Genomic DNA, 20,221 nt, shown 5'->3' on the forward strand with positions numbered 1-20,221 from the left:
ATCCCCCCCCCCCAGAATAAGATATCCAAGGCAGCCAGATTACTGTGGCTGGAACTAGTATTTTTTACTTTCTCTTTAAGTCTTAACTAATGAGTGCTTCATCCTCGAAAACACTGGGACACACAGGGAAATATTGGCAGCTCATTAATTTCACTGAGCCTACTTGTTTTGGACAGATGGCTCTGCTGTCACATCATTTGGTGAAATAATAGTAAAATAAGCCATTGAAAGCCTTGCCAACAGACCCCAGAGGCCTTGTTCCTGCTTCTATCACACAACCAGACCCAAGTGATTTGAAATGACTAAGCACTGTCATCCATAAAACTTGACTCTAAGAGAGCTAAAATAAAGAAATACATAATTTATCATACTAAAAATATACTTTATTATTAAGTGCATCCACATAACATGACAATTAAAAAAAAAAAAGTATAAAGGTTTAGTATTAGTATTGTAGCATGCTAAATCAGCATACAGATCCTGCATTTATGCAAATAAGCTATCTATATGATTACAGAACTTGATTACAACCTTTGTGTGTTTATACATTTGCTGTCTTTCTTATGCATGGTTTAAAAAGTGTCCACCAAATGGTGAATGTCATCCTAGCCTTCCTATGTTCTATCAGGAGGCTGATTGTCGTTTTAGTTCTCTAAATATGTTGGAGGCAGAAACCTCTAGAGGCAGAAATACGTGCCAGGAACATTTCCATTCCCTCTGAAAATCTTCAGAGAGAAAAATGAAACTTTGGTCATATATGAAAACAACACTACAAACCTGCATGTGACTGCTAGAGGCTGCAAAGATAGTCATACTCCACAATGCTAAAGTAGGAAAGAAAGAAATATTTTGGTATCTAAACTGTCCATTTCTACATGTATTTATATATGTTTCCTGTATTTCAGTCTCCAGGTGATGCCAGTATATCGTACTCTGCCAGGAGCACGAAACTGTTCTCTCTGATTCTCCGGACTCTGACCAATTCTCCACACTCCTGGACGTGGATCATCCCTCTTTCTCCTCTCCCATACTCTCTCTCCCTGTCGTTCAGCGTCACCTCTGTCTGTTTGCCACAAGCCTGACGGTACATGTACCTTACGCCAACCACCAGCACCATGCCCAAGCCAGCTGAGCAGCCCAGCAGCATGCCCAGCTCCCAGGCACTGTGTCGGGGGATAATGTCTGGATACTTCCCTTCCTTGTCTGGAGCTCCAGAGGGATCAGAAGGATGTTTGGGTTTAGTATCAGTGTTGGGAGGGTTTGGTTTCAATACATGGCCAAGATTTAGTTTGAACTTTGGGTCAAGGTTTGGATGAGGTTTGGGGTTTGAGTGAACCACTGTTGTTTGTGTTGATGGGATGAATTTGGGCTCAGGATTAGATGGTGCAAGTGTGGTTCTGGATTAACAAACTCTGACCTGGGGTGAGTTTCTTAGAGGGTACAGGGGACGAAGAGGACACGAGGGGGTTGAGAAGAGAGCGAAGGGGAGCTGGAGAGGGTCCTAGGTGAGGGAGGACTGTGAGGACATAGAAAAAGAAGAAGTGACAGATAACACTGAAGAGGATGTTGCAGAAGAAGAAGATATGAAGGTGGATGGAGGAGGATATGAAGAAGCAAAGGAAAAGTAAGAGGTTGATGAGGCAACTGAGGAGGAGGGGCCTGGGGAAAGGGTGGAAGAAGAAGGTGAGGAGAAATCTGTGATTGACTGGGAGGAGGTAGACAAAGATAAGGAAGGAGTAGATGTAGGGACTGGGGAAGACAAGGGAGCTGGTGATGGATAGTTAGAAGAGTTTGACAGAGGTGTAGGAGAAGGTTGGACAGAGTGGGAATGAGGAGGAATTGAGATTGGGGAGGGAGAAGGGGGAGCAGAAAGGGCAGGAGCTGTTTTGGGTTGTGTCGTCCTGGAGGAGGACGAAGAACGGGTGAACAATATCGACTTGAAAGATGGACGCAGTGAAACCAGGGTTGAATGTCTGGAGGGAGAAATAGGAGTGGCAGAGCTAGAATGAATAAGGGAAGAGGGAGGTGAAGCATGAGTGTAGGTAGAGGATGATGAATGAGGAGTTGATTGGTGGGTAGACCCAGAAAAATGAGGAGGAGGAGTGGTTGAAGTAACAATGGCAAAAATTAGGTTCGTGGTTTTGATCTTTGCTTGGGGCTGAAGACTTGTGTCCTCTTTACCTTCATCCAGTACAAACTTTGATGTGAAAAGCCGAGGGATCAAAGATTGAGGAGTTGCTGAGGATTTAATTTGTTTCCATTCAAGGGCAGCTGTGTGGGGTGCACTGGTTTTGGAATGGGGCTCAGACCATGGTTGGGCAGAGATGCTCAAAGCTTCAGGTGATGTGTCAGTCTGGGATTGGTCTTTCTGGGGAAACCCCTGAGTTTGACTGGCAGTAGTTTGGAGCAAGGTTTGAGGATAGCGGCTCAGAGGTTGTGGTTGTGGTGGGCTGCTCAGAGGGGCAGTGGTTTGAAGCTGAGCATGAGGTGGACTGGTTTGTTTTGGTCCAGGTTTGGGTCCAGATGTACTATCCTGGGACCAGAGGGATATAGGATGGGTCTGACTAATGAATGGAGTTGTGTGGGACTGGAAAAAGGACTGCGGGGTAGGAGAGTTGGTTTGGAGACTGGGGTTTGATAAAGAGGTTTTGGACTGGGAAAAGGGCTGACTAGTAATAGTTTGGGACTGGAGGAGAGGTTTAGTTGGGGTGGTGTGAACCTCAAGAGAAGGCTTAGGTGAGGAAGTCTGGGGATGGAGCAGCGACCGGCTGCGCATTTCATCCTTGATTAGAGTCTCTTGGGACTCAGTTAGGCCAGTCCTCCAGGGCTGTAATGTACTACTCTGGGTTTTGAACTTTACTGAACTAGTTTGGTCCCAGATTGGCTCTGGATTGTTGGTAATATGTCTTGGGGGATTTCTATTGTGGAAGCTGTGATTGGTTAAAGTTATAGATGTGGTGGATGGCTTGGGTTTCTAATGTTATGTCTTTTAATTGAGGAACAATGGGCAGTTGGGGATCAAGGAACTTTGCCTCCTCTCTTTCTATCTCAGTGGTCTTAAGATAGGGGGAGGAAGAAGGATTGGATTGAGGACTGGTTAAGTTTTGCACTGTGATGTTTGGCAGAATTGTGCTAGTAATTTCCATCTTTGTAGCCTCAGCTGAGGAAAAAGGGGCTTTGGAAAGAAGGTGGTTGGACAAGAAAAGAGAGCTCCTGGGGTTCTCAGTATGAGTAACAAAGCTTCCTGTATCTCTATCTGCTTTTTCAGTCACACCTGTAAGGGATCCTGACATTGTGGTGTTATCAGTCTCACTGCCACTGGTAGCATTTTTAAGAGTTCCTGAACTCCAAGGGTTATTCTTTTTATTAACAATCTGATTGGTCAGATGGCCATCACCAGGGGATGCCAAAGTTGCAGAGCTGTTAATGTCCACGTGTGGGTAAGTGCCTGTCTCCAGAAATTTATAGCTTTGGGTTTTTGGTGTAGGGTGTTGTGCAGTAGTAGCAGGGCTGGCTGTCTCATTTGTTTGTTGTCTGAGTGCTGTCAGGAAATAAGGTTAGAAAAAAGTCAAAGTATTATTCTCAGTAACGTGTGCATAGAGACATAACTTATGTATGTGGTTGAATTTCAAGTTTGCATACCTTCCAGAGCAATAACTTCCTTTTCCTGGAATAGGCTCCCTCCGTCCACCCCAGTGATGTTACTCTCACGCCAATATCTATGACTCCCATCATGCACCACTGCAGATTTAATACCTGCCCAGTACACAAAGTAGGACTGCACCACCTGTGATGCTGGAATGACAAACAAAGAGGTTTGTTAAATAAAAATTGACCCAACTGTGCAAAAAAGCTATGGAAATTATAAAGCAAAGACATTAAAGATATTTGTCATTTGCATTCACCAGTATTCATTGTCAACGAATGTTGTTAGGTTCGTACTTACTAGAACCGTATGTCTCCCAAAGGTGCATCAGGAGCTCTCCACACAAATGAAAGGTTTCTCTTCAGCTGTTTATCAGAGTGGGTGAGAGTATCGCCCTCAGAGAGGCAGCGCAAGGTGTGGGTGCCAGGGGGAGTGAGAGTCCAGGAGCCACCCACCAACACTGGGCCCACTCTCGCAGACTTGACCCCAGCACCAACTCCAGTTCTATCCTTGACCCCAACTCCAGCCCTGGCTCTGACTCTGGATCGACCCCCCGTGCCCTCCACACTACGAGCCTGGAGCAGGAAACCCATGAAATCCCTAGAGCTTCGGACAGTTACTGTTGATACAGGTATAAATACAGAGAGACAAAAAAAAGACATTAAACAAGTTGTTGTAGAGTTTCTCCAGTTAACAGTTGGGTTAAGTAGGTTAGTTAGCTAATCTGTGAGTTAAATAAGTTACTACCTGTGACTAACTGTCCAGGCAGGTAAGAAGTGGTGGATGTTCTCAGGGTGACGTGGCTGTGCTGTGGGTCCTGGGGTTGAGCGCGGATGTGGCCGGGAATCATTTCCTGACAGGACGTTCGGCTGGCACCCCGGGAAAACGAGTAGGTGGATGGAGCCAGTGAAAATAAGACCACACCCACCCCAAAACAGTGGAGGGTAGACTGCATCTCTACACACACACACAGACACACACTTTATCTTCTATTTCAATCAAAGCAAAGAGGGACAGTGCTAGACAACATGAAGGACAGCTTTAAAAATGCATGAAGCTTGAGGACATTACGGGAAATAATTTTAAGGATATGGTGCTATTGGCTAGGCTTGGTGACACAGTGACGTAATCTTAGGGCTAGTTGGTGAATCGTAGCTGCCAAACTAACCATGAACTTGCTAGCCAGTTCGGCTAATCACTACCAGAGCATCTCTATTTTTCTCTTCTGTTCTGCTTATTTCCTGCTGGCATCTTTTTCTTCTCTGACCATTTTGTTCAACAAAAATGTCATAAAGAGGAAAAACAAGGTTCTGAGTTAGCAAACTCTTTTAGCCTTGGTTGGTTGCTAATGAGACAAGAAGTTCAGTTTAAAAGTTTATTTGAAAGATGTATTTGTAACATCAACTCCTGTCTTATAACTGCCTGCAACATGTTCCTCTTTTATGGAACAATTTCTACTCCAACAGATGAGTTGAATAGAAGTGAATGGTGCAACACAGCCAATAAACAATAGCTAGACTCCCTGGTTCTCCATCCCCTCACAGATCAAAATTCACCAAGGTTTAAGTCAGCCTGAAAAATTTGTCTGGATTAGCCTCACCCTTGTAAATGAATTTAATTAAAATCCAGGACTTAATCGACTGCCCATATTCAACACTGGGCTCATTAATGTGTTTTTGGACAACAGGAGCTCTATGGCACAGATACAAACTTCCACCAATGATTGTGGCTTATCCATGCAAATGTACATTTAGATTTTTATAGTGTAAGTGGATCATAAAGCCATTCAAATAATAATGATAATTAATCAAGACATTCTTATTGAGATGTGAGATGTTAACCATTAAACAATTAATATCCTCTGAATGATACATTTACAAATGACTGAATGGCTGGTGCAGCAGCAGCAGGGAGAGTTGGAGGGTTGGATGACTGAGCATGAGCATCCCTACCTTGTGAAGCAGTAACTTTCAGGACAGCCAGAAAATCTCAGCAACTTCTTCTGTTTTCAGTTTGTAAAGAATCACTTCTTCGCAGTCTCCCAGTTATGTTCTTGTGTTGTTGAGTGTAGAAAAGCCTCTGAGCTGTTTGAATCCCAACAGAGCGTGTGAGGATGAGCTTGGAGGCATCTCGGAGTCTAGGATATGGAGGGGAAGGGGGGGTCATAGATCCAGAACATGTAGAGCTGCAGGTGGTATCCCTGAGTCCATCACATGCACTTCTAACAACTGATTTTGGTACCATTAAATGTACTTTGGTCCAGTTGTCCAGCAGCAGGATAAGTGGTTCATCTTGCTTCCATGTGATATATAAATACAGTTAATAAAATAATATTTTCACTGATAAATAGACAGACTCCAGAGGGTAACAACATTCTTTTCTAGTGTGTTTTTCTATGGGATTAGGACCCCCCCTCCCCACCTCCACACACACACTCACTAACAGGATGTACACCAGCTGTAGCCGCCTCCCTCCAGGATCTCCCAAACATTCCTATTTAGCTCTTCTTTCTTGCCTCCCCACCTCACTCCCTGTCTACCCTTGTCTCTCTGTCATTATTCAACATGCAGGGAGTTTTTACATCACTGATTTTTATCCCTTCTGCAGATCATTTTTCACCCCCACTAATAGGTAACTGTTAGCGTGGATATCTGGGTTTTTGCATGTGAAAAGCTATTTGTCTTTCTACTTTTTTGTATGATCTCAGTGTGAAATTGTGTGACTTTAGAGTGATATTGGAGGAAGTAAAAATATGTTATCAATCTGACAGACAGACAAACATACAGTAGGCCTATGTAACAAAACTGAGTATAGCCCCAAAAAATATAGCTAAAATGCTAAGTATTTACAGATCAATTTAATACTGTTTTGTAAGCCAACGCCCAAGAAGAATTAAATCGATAAATTTGAGAAACAGAAATGTCTAAATGATTTATGATTTATGCAAGAGGATTTGGGACAAGTGAAAAGTTTGTTTTTCAAAAAAGAAGAATTAGAGTTAAATTCAGTTTCATTCCAGTGACTATGCAGTTGGAGCTGTGGTAAAGTGAGTGCATGACTTACTTTTAACTCATGAAGTCCCCAAGAAAATAAAAATAAATTAATTTTTTTAATTTTCTTAAAAGGAGAAATGCCTCTGGGCTCTTATGGGTTAATGCATCAATTATAATAATGTAAATATAGAATACATGAAAGTATAACAGTCATAGGGGCCCAAACCTTTGCACATGCCACAATATTTTCATGTCTGGTTACTATAGACTTTGTATTTACCTCTTCTCGCTTCAAATATGAACCATAACCAAATTTCCCAGAGATTTTGCATACAGCTATAGCACCTAAATGGTTCTGTTGTACTGCTGCTGTTTGTTTAGCGGACATAACATCACAAACCACAGTGGGTGAAGTAAACATTGACTCTTTATTGCTCAAGCAGAGTTTAGCAACAGGGAGAATATCAGTTTTTTGTTTTTTTTTCCAGGAGCACTGGTTTGATAATTAAGATACACTGATGCTGTTTGACATGATTTTGTAAGTCGTTCTCAGTCTAGACTGTTCTCATCTCTGGTTCCCCAATGGTGGAACCAGCTCACAAATACTATCAGAGAGGAGCATCCCTCTTTATTTTCAAGAATCTCTTGAAGACTCCTAACACCTCTAACACCCTAACAAGCCGAACTAGCTCTTACTGTGACCTTCTTTAATTGATCTACAGATTTAGTCCTTACTTAAAGGTCTCCTACTGCACTGAAGCTTTAGTGTTGTCCCTCTTTTGTAAGTAATTTTGGATCAATATTTGTAGATGTAAATATAGATGTATAGTCTGAGTTGTTGTTGTCTTATTTACATAGTTTTGACTTTTAAGAGTAGATTCACGGCATGTATTCCCACAAATATGCAGCAGAATGATTTACAAGAAAGGTTAGTTGAGGTTGAGTACATCACAGGGTGTACTTTTAGACCTTGATCTGTACACACAACCACCATGCCAAACTCACACATCAGATTTCTTGCCATCGAATTCACAGGACAGCAGGATGAGAATAGAAATGAATGTTTTCCTGCCATCCTTCACTGTAGATCCACCACTGAGAGACGAGTAGTAAATCTCTTTCATCACCCACTGGTTAAATGCTCCTACCGCTCACTAACCTTTAACATGATCCTGAGTGTAACGTTGTCTGGTGTCTGGCTTTACACACTACTGTTGGATCTGTGCCAACTAACTGCCATTCATATAGCAAAGAGTATGAATCATACAAGACCGTTAGCAGGATTTGTTTGTTCTGTCTAGTGTCTGTAACTTCATCATATGTCAAAACGACGCAGAGACTACATATTAGGTACATTTACAGGATTGAGCTCAAGGGAGTGTTTGAAGGTTTCACTTCAGCCTGGACCTCAAGGGGAACAGTGTAATTTTCTCATAATGAACCTCAGTCAGTTTGAGAAGGTAGCCATGACAGTCTGTCCGTCCATTGCAATATCTCAGGATTGTCTTCCATCCGTCCGTCCATCCGTCCAACACAAGAGATGTGTTACATGTGATCCATTTAGTCTGTTTTGCATCCCTCATAATTTATAATTTTTCTAAAAGGAGAAATGGCTCTTATGGGTTAATGCATCAGTTATAATAATCTAAATATAGAATACATGAAAGTATAACAGTCATAGGGGCCCAAACCTTTGCACATGCCACAATATTTTAATGTCTGGTTGCTACAGACTGTATTTACCTCTTCTCGCTTCAAATATGAACCAAAATATGTAACTTTCCCAGAGATTTTGCATACAGCTATAGCACCTAAATGGTTCTGTTGTACTGCTGCTGTTTGTTTAGCGGACATAACATCACAAACCACAGTGGGTGAAGTAAACATTGACTCTTTATTGCTCAAGCAGAGTTTAGCAACAGGGAGAATATCAGTTTTTTTTTTTTTTTTTCCAGGAGCACTGGTTTGATAATTAAGATACACTGATGCTGTTTGACAATATTTTGTAAGTCGTTCTCAGTCTAGACTGTTCTCATCTCTGGTTCCCCAATGGTGGAACCCGCTCACAAATACTATCAGAGAGGAGCATCCCTCTTTATTTTCAAGAATCTCTTGAAGACTCCTAACACCTCTAACACCCTAACAAGCCGAACTAGCTCTTACTGTGACCTTCTTTAATTGATCTACAGATTTAGTCCTTACTTAAAGGTCTCCTACTGCACTGAAGCTTTAGTGTTGTCCCTCTTTTGTAAGTAATTTTGGATCAATATTTGTAGATGTAAATATAGATGTATAGTCTGAGTTGTTGTTGTCTTATTTACATAGTTTTGACTTTTAAGAGTAGATTCACGGCATGTATTCCCACAAATATGCAGCAGAATGATTTACAAGAAAGGTTAGTTGAGGTTGAGTACATCACAGGGTGTACTTTTAGACCTTGATCTGTACACACAACCACCATGCCAAACTCACACATCAGATTTCTTGCCATCGAATTCACAGGACAGCAGGATGAGAATAGAAATGAATGTTTTCCTGCCATCCTTCACTGTAGATCCACCACTGAGAGACGAGTAGTAAATCTCTTTCATCACCCACTGGTTAAATGCTCCTACCGCTCACTAACCTTTAACATGATCCTGAGTGTAACGTTGTCTGGTGTCTGGCTTTACACACTACTGTTGGATCTGTGCCAACTAACTGCCATTCATATAGCAAAGAGTATGAATCATACAAGACCGTTAGCAGGATTTGTTTGTTCTGTCTAGTGTCTGTAACTTCATCATATGTCAAAACGACGCAGAGACTACATATTAGGTACATTTACAGGATTGAGCTCAAGGGAGTGTTTGAAGGTTTCACTTCAGCCTGGACCTCAAGGGGAACAGTGTAATTTTCTCATAATGAACCTCAGTCAGTTTGAGAAGGTAGCCATGACAGTCTGTCCGTCCATTGCAATATCTCAGGATTGTCTTCCATCCATCCATTTTCTTCCACTGGGGATGGATCGTGGTGTTGAAGCAGCATATTCCAGACATCCCTCTCTCAGAAACATGTTCCAGTTCCTCCTGGGGGACTCCTTTATGATTAGAATTTGGTTATTGCCATTATTCAATGCCATAACTCAGGAACAGAAGAGGAGATTGTGATTCTGATTCTTCACTGATTCTGTTGCCTCTGACTCAGCTAAAAGGGAAACGGTTGTGTAAGTTTGCCAGTTTCAGCTACTTGTTAGTCCTGTTCCACTTGATACTGTATGTGCTAGCTTTATGTTTGTGTTGGTATTCTTACCATCCCCATGGTCCCCATGGATCCTGATCTGTCTCTGACCCAGCCCACCATCAGTCTCATTGTTCTCAGTTTTTTTGTTTCTGGTCCAGGTCCAGGTATTGCCCTGCCCCACAGGCCTGACAGGTCATTGTTATAATTACATCTCAGTCATCTGGGACTGGACAAGGCTCTTGATTCTGCATCAGGTCCGGATGTCTCTCTTCACCAGGATTTTCATTTCTCTAATTTTGCTGCTCTTTAGTGGTAAAGAGTCCAGATCAGGATCAGGCTTCTTGCACATTTTAACACACTTTCCACCTGCCCTAAAATGAGCTAAATCATTTTTCTTTTCTTTCTTTGACATCTCTGTCTATTATGTTGTCCAACACAGCCAATTAGTTGCTATCTGACCTTGTGGAAGTGTGAGGTGCCTGAGGACAAATTTAATCCACCTGTTTGTTTTTTACATTTTGTCGTATCCTCTACCTTTTCTAACTGTTTTTTTAATGACCCAAGGACCACCATTCTCACCAAGAAGCAACCTGAGGTGTTGAGATTAGATTCTAATACACCAGTCCATGGTGGTACTGGCGAGCTAACTAACATTAACTCACAGCAGTAGTGGTTTAACAGTGGCTAAAGTCCACCCTTCAGACACTGTTACTTTTCACTGAACCCTATAAAAAGCTTCTTTATTGGCATAATCAAGTAGTAACACTTTTAAGATCCTGGTCGGTGAACCAGTATTTTCAGGTATGACTCTGTAGGTTATACAACACAAAGCACATGATACCAGGGACAGACCGGATCCTGGCAGTCACTTTGGCTTTTCTGATTATGAAACTGCATAATTGAATGTATGGTCATGGACCCCCAGGGGGCCACGGACCACTGGTTGAAAATCCCTGCCCCATTTAATCAAGACTGAAATTGTCATTAGCTGGAAACATATTTTTTCATTCACCATGTTTATCACAAGTTATTGTTAACACAGCCCTCATATGCAACTTTCCCTACAGAGTCTGATTTACTGTGACTTCACTCATTTTGGTCATTACAACGTATAAACACATTACACTTCTAATCACTTATCAGAGGGACAGAGACACTCAGCTCTGTCGTATGGTAATGTGAACTACTTTACAACTACTCCTTACACAGTCAGTGAGTGCTATTGTTCAGCCTCTCAATGCTATTGGATAGTGAAAGTATAGATAGGTCTGGCTATCTGGCCAGGAACTCAGTCAGCCTGCAAACTTACCCTCAAGCTCATCACTTTGTTTTACTGGGCTGGATATATGTTAAGATTCAAGTAAGTCAAATTTCTTTCTTGTGATTATTTCAGTTTCTAGAACAAGTAGATATTTAGTTTCTGAGGAAAACATTCGTCAAATTAGATTTTAACCTGGTTTCTCTGTGTGTCAGTTCTACATATCTGGGTTAGTATTTACAACCTGTGCACCTTACACCATTACAGGGGGACATTGCACTGCAAAAAATAAAAAAAAATAAAAATAAAAAATACAAAGAGAAATATCAGGTTTTCTCTGTTAAGATTTTGAGTTTAGACTAGAATCAGTATTTTCATTTAACTAATCCTTGGCTTTTTTTCTGTTTACCCAAATTTCTGGTTGTTGCATTGGGCCAAAACTGGTCCTGAATATTTTGGGGGATGGTTGTTGCATTGATCAGGAACAGGTGAGAACATTCTTTAATGTGATGTTCTAAGTCAGTAATTATTCCTCAAGAGATGCTTCTAGCAACTGGTCCAACCTGTTTCTTTGTGTCACAGACTACAGTGAATTAGTTTGCCAAACCAAAGTCACTATTTTAACCTTTAAGGATGTTGTGTCGTCACCTTGTTTTGAGTCCTTTTTCCTCTTTTCTTCTTTCCCTTGCTTCCCCTTTGGTCAATGATGATTCTGGGGAGAGGTTCGGACTCTGGGACCCAGTCCCTGATAGATCAGGAAAACCTGAGGTTAGGCAGCCTGGAAGAGGATCCAAACTTTTGTGTATACAGCTTTAGGTGTTAAAAACGCCAAGACGCAGTATCTGTTTGTTCCCAGAAGGTTACATATACATATGGATATCAGTGTCGAGTGACAGATCCCCTGGGTAGTCAGGACCGGCTCTGCCAGAAATTTGCTCTATAGAATGTGACCCTCCAAGGCCTAGATTACCAGCAATTATCTTCACATGTTACAGATATGTTGCTCATGCTTCAGGCATGGGTGTTAATAACTTGTCATGTGTATCTGCACATCAGTGGCAAATGGTTTACATGACTCATTGGTCAGAGTCTGGCCTCATTGCATAATTTTGCTCAGGGCCTCAGGGTTGTCAGGACCTGTTCTGCGAGAACAGGTCATACTGTTGAGACTTCAGTGGTAAACAGGAAACACCAATCCATGGTGGTGCAGTAAACAGGTAAAGGTTGGCAACCGGTGCAAACAGAGCACAGGTAGGTCAGATCAGCTTTACTTGATGTTTTTTTTTGTTTCAGGACACAGACTGGTATACATAAAATCTCTGATGTGTTATCAGTTATCAATACTCCTCAAGCTCTCAACAGGTGTGTTATTACAGTTTGAGCTTAACCAGTTTAAATATTAAAGTTTACCTACAGACAGATTCACGTGCTTTGTGTTTGTCATGTGTATCAAAACAAGATGCTGAGAGCAGAGATTCACTTTTAGAAATGAAATTAAGAGTAAAATAAGTTTTAAATACTGAATCCTGCTGATATGTGTGAGTCAGACATGTTTGTTTTATAGCTGCTACTGGTTTTTCTTTCTTTTTTTTTCTTTAATACTTAGTACTGTTTTTGTTCCTTTTCTTTGAGTACATACATATACTGAAGGAATTAGTGGATGGACCTGAAGGGGAGGGAAGGACATTTAATATGTGGGCTGATCTGGGATCTGTGTGATAATATTTTTGTACATTGTTGTATTATTCCACAGTGTATACAGGTCCTTAACTCTTTAATCAGATTTTGTACTTTTACTTATGTTTGAGGGTCATCTCAACCTACTACTGATCTTTTACTTTACACTTGCACATATTTCTTGGAAAAATACTGATTAAAATGCAGATTAAGATTTAAGTCCGACACCTGCAGATGCACTGTATTCAGCTCGTGGACTGTGATGTTACAAAACCAATGAAGACATTTTTAAAAAGCTCGTAAAAATTTTAAAAGACACATATGAGAAACAAAAATATATTAACAAATGAAATAAGACTGTTAAATAGACATTAAAAAAATAACCTTATTTAGTCCAATTTTAACCTGTTTTAAATCACTGTCGTTTTTCTTCCTTTTTACATTTGTCCTTGTAAAGCTCTGTTCACTAATATTAGTGATCCACTAATATTCAGCACATATTAGAATAAAGTGACTACAAAGAGTCACTCAGGCATCAGGCGTGGTTTTCTCAGCTGCTGTCAATGTTTAAATACCACATCACTGATTGTCAAACCGCCACAACCGCTATGTTTACATTTTTCCATTTTTTTTTAACAGGGCGATTGTTCTTTCATCTAACTTGCATATTGTGCTTCAACACTCCCGAGGCAGAGGTGACATAAACCTGTTTTAGTTTACTTGTGAATATTGTCTGTGATTGTAAATTTAATATCTTTGGGTTTTCGCTCAGTTTATCAGACAAGAACAACAGATTTTAATCAATAAACCAATCAATTTCTATATAACTTGGATTTAGACAGTGTACACCAAAACAACCACAAATAAATAACTAAACTAAATTTTAAAATAAATACAAAAACTAACAGGTAAGCAGTGTAGGCAATGTTTTATCTCTGTCTTGTCTTCGTCAGCACTCGTACAGCAGATTTTTAATTAACTCAATTAATTAAATGATTAATTGTATTCTTTTTTAGATCAGAAAACAGAGCTTTACAACAGTCCAACCTGCCGGTCATAAAAGTGTTCATCTTTGTCTGTGTGTGGGAATTGCAATTTATCTTCCATTTTATTGACTAAATGACTAATCAGTCAGTCAAGTCACAACAACAAGACTTAAGTTGTTCTTATAAATGATTATTATTAGAGTATTAGAAATCGATTAATTGCAGCTTATAAAGGCAAAATAAATGGTTCCTGACCAGTTTGTTTTCATCTCTGTTTCATATTCTTTCTTTCTCCCCTCTTGTTAACAAGCATGCGTCATGTATAAATGGATGTGTGTGTTGTGTTGCTGTGTATTGTTACACAGTATGTGTGTGTTTACAGGTTGATGATGGTTTGTGTTTTGGTTCCTCTCCTCTTGCCCGTCCTCCTGACTGAGACATCTGCCTTCCTGTTCATCAGAGGTAAGAACTGAACAGCCTCAGTTTTCAGTCAAAAGTAGGGAAATCTCGATCATGTTTTTTTCTCTCTTATCAGCCCCAGTACAATCCGATATTTGTTTGTTTTTATATTACAACTGTGCAGCGTACCACAGTGACATGTCATTGACATACAGTAAAATTTGACATTTAAATCAGCAGCACAGCTGAATAGCTCCATTATAAGAAAATAGAAGCTGTATTTCATGGGGTTTTATTGGATGCTTTTACTGTAAGATTTTGTTTATTTTGTATAACATCAGAAGAGTGTCAGTGTGGAGTCTGTTGATCTTTACTGCAAACAAAATACCAACAGTAGCCCCTGAGAGTAAGGTTTATCCACGAAACATCACTGAAAGTGACACAAAATGACCATAATGACACAACAAAACACACAAAACAACCACAAAGATTCAAAACGTACATCAAAGAGATGACAGATAACAACAGAGAGGAGCAAAACAACCACAAAGATTCAAAACGTACATCAAAGAGATGACAGATAACAACAGGGAGGAGCAAAACAACTGCAAAGAGACACAAAACAACCAGAAGGTGATACAAAATGACCACAATGACTCGTAAAAAATAACAAAGACACACAAAAAGAAAACTACATGGAGATGCTAAATGAATACAAAGAGATGCAAAACAACCAAAAAAGACTACAGGGGCTCTTCATGTGTTTTATAATTGAATAATGTGTCAGCAGAGGTTGGACCACCCCCTGTGTGCCCAACTCAGTGGCTCCAGTTTGGGATGAGATGCTTCAGTTTCTACCCAGTGTGGAGCTCCTGGAGCATGGCTAATGTAAACAGAAAATAAAACACATTTTAATTCATAATGTATAAGATTTGAATATGTATTGTATGGCTTCAATGTGGTTTAATGTGTGTGTGTGTGTTAGACTTTGTGCTCTCAGGTAGTAGGCAGTAACCTTGTGACTGTTCACACACCAGAGGAGAGGGAGTTTATTCGTCAGCTAGCAAACACAAGCTATCCAGTCTGGTTGGGTGGATACCAGGAAGCACAGGTAATGAGATTTAGTTCCTGTACTTATTTGAAGACATTAATGTAACACCTCCTGCCCTATCACCCCATTCTCTGTGTTTTTGTCTTTCTCTTTGAAGAATCACTCATGGCGTTGGATCGACAGCTCCCCCTACAGGATCAGTGACTGGACCATTAAGACGGGAGACGAAGACTGAAAAGCCTGGAGTTTGCATGAAAATGGATCCAAGTAATTTAAAAAGAATTCATGTCTAATTTTAGTTATTATAGTCATTACATGGGTTATTATAGATGGGTTATAAGACAAAAACTAGGTGTGACATCTAATTTACAACTGGCATTAAATACAATCTGTCTCTGGATTTATTGATTTATTTTTGTTTTATTTAACATTGTCGGCACACAAACAGTTATTTCTCATTATTACAGATTACATTAGTAATCTGTAATAATGAGAATATATGGAATAAATGTCAAAATTTTTAAAAAAGTTTTTGATCTAAAATAATCAACAATAACACAAATAAAACATAAAAATGCAAATGAAACAAACTGCCATAAATATACAACAAACATTTGTGTGTGTTTGTGTTCAGGTGGAGATCTGTACAGAGCCCCCTGTGAAGAGCTCCTGTTCTACGTCTGCTCCATCAATTCCAGGTAAATCCAAAACATGAAAAAAAAACATCAGATAAACCTAATCCTATAAATACAATTTTAAAAAACAATTGTTCAACATTTTGAGAAACTGTATCACTTGCTTTCTTGCCAAGAATTACAGTGAATTATAGTGAATATAAAGTATACACGACATCTGATATCAAAGTGATATCTCATCTGTTGATGTTGTATTTGGTCAGAACAACTAGTCCTTTGTGTTTCCTGTTCAACTGTTTCTGTTGTAGCCCAGAGATAATAAAGTGCTATCTGCACACTCATCAGCACCTCCAGTGAATCATTCAAAATTCAAATGTATGAAATGAAATGTAGGATTTTACATTTTGTGTTCTGATGACCGATCATGTGACCTCCATCCCTCTGTCTTAATACTGAACCAGTTCACAACTCTTTCTTGTTTTTATCTGCTCATTAATTTGTTCTTATATAATCCTGTCGTTAAGTGATTGTTTGTAATCACCTTTGTTTATCTGCAGCTCCCCTGGCATTCCCAGGGAGGAGGACACCTGATGGAGGTGAGAATTTAATGGTTGGTGTTTTTTAATTAGCACCAAAGAACTGGACAAATTGAAATTTTGATCCTGTGATGATGTGAAGAGTCTGTTTGAATTCAATCCATCCAGTTGTTTCCGTCTCTCTCAGGCCTCAAACATGGTTTCAGTTTGTTTGATGTTGTGTGGTATCTGAGCAACAACGTGGAGGAAGTGATTCTCCGCTCGTCCTCCTTCTTCATTGAGCTGAAGAACGGTCGCCCAACGGAGCTCTGCTACACCAGCGTCACCGAGCATGAGGCGCTCTATCTGGACAAAGTTGTCATCACACTGGAGGTCAGAGTCACTTTTAGATTTTGTCCAGTCTCTGTCTTACTTTCTTTCTTTTTTATTTTTTCTTTCTTTGTTTCTGTTTTGTTTATTTCTTTTTTCTTCTGAGCAGCAACAAGAGAGAAAGAGAGAGAAACAAGTAAACAAAAAACAAGTTCTCAGTCATCCAGCATGAGTCAGTTCAGTTCGGTGTGGTTCTCGTTCAGAACCTGAAGCTTTTGGATGAGAGGTGAACATCTAACAACATCAAACAAACCTAAAAGAAGTCAGTCTCCATGACTGGATGAACCTACACAGACATATAGACTTTTTCTTGAATAGTTTTTATTTATCGAATCAACTTCATATGAAGTCCTGTATATTAGCTGAACTTTAAGGGGTTGGAGTTAAAAACCGCCTTCCTTTTCTCATCTACACTTTGGTAGCTCAACAGTAAGAGGACACTGTTAAAAGAGATAGTCATAAAAAGTTTGATTGTGTCATGAGAAAGCTTTTATTATTAGTCGTCCCTCTTTTGAGGCTCCCATCTGCTGAATTTCCTTCTGTATAATCAAACAAATCTGGGCTCTGGTCTGACTGATTTGATGTTTGCTCTGTGCTGCAAATGTGATTTTGTCCCGAAGACTAAGCTGAACTGGTGAGACTGGTTGGTGATATTAGCATGTTGTTTTCTTGCTGCAGGTCCTAAATTCTCGTCTACAGGAAGCCGATGATTCAGTGAAGTCACTGCTGCAGGACACATTGCAACACTACAAAAACATAACTGGCAGAACCAAGGTGAGACGAATAATACTCTCCACTCTACTACTCAGTGAACACAGAGCATGTTTTAGCAATAGCGAAATAGCTTTATTTACGTATTGTGCAGAAATAAGTGTGGCTCACTGTTTGTTTTAAAGACATCACCACCAGGAAACGTGGAATGATGGAATGACTGCTGCTAGTGTTAGCCTTATCAACATGGCCACCGCTCCCTGTCAGCCTGGCTACTGTCCCAAAGCAACAACAACATAAGAATCCCAGTTTGAACCAGAAACCCTGAAACCGTCAGTGCTGTGATAAAGACAGGGTAAAACAGCGTGTTGAATTAATAAGTAGGCAGGTTCTGTTACTGGTCTAGTAGAAATAAAGTCCCAGAGCTCTCTCCATGGTCTCACTGACCACAGGGGCTATCGAGACAAATCCCAGTGGATTGATGGACTGTCTAGGTCTGAATTTCTGACCCAGTCTGACCGTGGCTCTTTTCATCTCCACTACCTAGAGAAAGCTACCAATAGCTCCTGGTGAAAACAAAAGCACTGTCCTCTGTTCTGGTTTGCGTACACTTCTTTTGTGTTGTAAATTTAATAAATTCATTATTCTCCTCTTCCAGACCTCCAGACCCTCTGGACCCACCCCAGGGTGGCTTCGTGACTCCCTTCAGTCTTTCCATTCAGTGGTTCTGGAGGATCCAATCTATTGGCTGGTGGCTCTGTGGGCCCGGGCCTCCCTCCACAGCTTGGCCAGAGAGCACCTGGTGCCTACGTCTGTTAACAATACCTTCTACCAAGAGTGGAGAGAGGACAGTCAGAAGGATGTCGAGTGGACCCAAAGGTACGTTAACTGTCACATACCATACCTACCACCAAATACATTTAATCAAGTACAAAATGGACGTATTAGTACTCTTCATACTTCTACTCCAATACATTTTGTTAGAGAGTAGAATAATTAATAGTAGAGAAGTTATGGGATCTTTTCAGTATATGTATCAAGATATCTTTGCCTCTTCTGCTTCAATTTGGACTTTATTTTTAATTTCAGCAACCTAAAATAAGTGTTGTCAAGTGAAGGGGGATGGGCAGTTGTTTTGTGTTTGTATTTTTCACTCAGTGTCTGTGTGATAGGTTCAAAAACGTGTTGGAGAAACACCAGAATAAAATGCATGTGCAGGACGCCATCAAGATCTTCAGAGAGCACATGATGAACCAGAAGAGATTCTACATGGCTGTGTAAGAACGTATCTATATATTCATCAATGCATCTGTCGGTTGGTTACTGTTGGTCTTTTAAATTGTGTGTTTTCCACCGCAGAGACTGCAATCCTTTAAACGGGTGATGAAGAGGAGGGAAAGCAGGGCCGGGGGGGAGCTGGTGAAGATGAGTCATGCTGGTTACAGGTCATTTAGCTTGATTTATTTTTACAGTTCAGCTGCTAAGACATGAGACAAGCTCTCAGTCTCTCTATTTTTAGTATTTTTGCGGAATAGAAACAACAATTTCTTGAAACAAAGATTGTCACTGACAAATGTTTGAAGAGGTCAGTTTGAATGAATCTTCTTGTTTGTGGAGCTGGGTGTATTTAAGTTTAAAAAAAAAGTAAATAAATGTAAGTATGAGGTTTCATTTTTGTGTTTTTCTTTTCTGTTTCTGTCAAGTTCACAGTTTGTTAACGACCAGGAGTTCAGCTCATTAAAAACAGTGTTAAACAGTTGTCTCTGTCTCCCCCCAAAGGCCAAATCAGGACACTGCATTTTTGGTTACAGTAGCAAAATACTACTGCAGTATTTGACCTGCTACTACCACTATTACAACTACAACTGTACTTGTACATGTACTACTATGTACATGTACTACTTTCTACTAATACTGTGACTGTTTGGTATTGTATTATTACTGGTAGACTTCCACTACTTTTATCTATTGATAAGACAGTTTATACTAGTAGTACTATTACTGTTTGTAGTACCTTGTACTGCTGCTACTACTACTGCTATTTTCTTACTACTACTTGTTTCCAAGTAATTTTACTGTACTCATACATCTTTTACTATTTCTACTAATACCATCACTGTTTATATCCAATACTGGTAGTAATAACTTGTACTACTACTGTTTCTGCTAATATTAATACTTTTACTACTAATATTATTATTACTTCTACTACTAACAACCACTATTACTGTTTTTTTGACTACTATTATACTTCCATTATATTACTACTGGGCTCTTACTACTGTTAATACTTGCTGCAATTACTGTTAATATCACTACTATTTCTTAAACTAGTACTAGTACTACTCATACATTTGATTCTCTTTTATTATTATCACTGCTACTATTACTACTTCTTAAACCTCTACTACTACTACCAATATTTGAACTGCTTCTACTATTACCACCACTATTTCTTATACTTTTTTATCAGTACTTTTCATTAAACCACTAGTAGCAGTAAACTACTACTAGCTCCCACTACATTTACTACAACTGTACTCGTACTTGTTCATTTATACTAATACGATGACTGTATGTTAATGTATTACAATTCCTAGGTTCTCACTACTTTTTGAAACAGAGCTGAAGTAATGACGTCACGTACAAGCTTGAACACCTAGTTTGATTTCTCACAGAGTCGCCTCTTCTGTCAAGCCGATTAGCTAGCTAACATCTACAGGGCTTATGGGAATTGG

General features: G+C 39.9%; 2 protein-coding genes across 2 annotated transcripts; one reads left to right on the forward strand and one right to left on the reverse strand.

Moving 5' to 3' along the window:
* Positions 1-27: 27 nt before the first annotated feature.
* LOC127143275 (reelin domain-containing protein 1-like) lies at positions 28-11,217 on the reverse strand. Its single transcript, XM_051075759.1, has 4 exons — positions 4,405-11,217; positions 3,947-4,330; positions 1,443-1,516; positions 28-1,401 (listed from the first exon to the last, which is right to left on the reverse strand). Exons 1-4 carry the CDS (start codon positions 4,599-4,601, stop codon positions 902-904), a joined length of 1,155 nt encoding a protein of 384 aa, XP_050931716.1. The 5' UTR covers positions 4,602-11,217; the 3' UTR covers positions 28-901.
* LOC127143276 (uncharacterized) lies at positions 8,076-19,242 on the forward strand. Its single transcript, XM_051075760.1, has 8 exons — positions 8,076-8,099; positions 15,867-15,930; positions 16,425-16,463; positions 16,591-16,775; positions 17,451-17,546; positions 18,142-18,362; positions 18,656-18,760; positions 18,843-19,242. Exons 1-8 carry the CDS (start codon positions 8,076-8,078, stop codon positions 18,865-18,867), a joined length of 759 nt encoding a protein of 252 aa, XP_050931717.1. The 3' UTR covers positions 18,868-19,242.
* The last annotated feature ends 979 nt before the right edge of the window (positions 19,243-20,221 follow it).

The sequence above is a fragment of the Lates calcarifer genome, linkage group LG14 (genome assembly GCF_001640805.2).
Source record: "Lates calcarifer isolate ASB-BC8 linkage group LG14, TLL_Latcal_v3, whole genome shotgun sequence".
NCBI lineage: Eukaryota > Metazoa > Chordata > Actinopteri > Centropomidae > Lates > Lates calcarifer.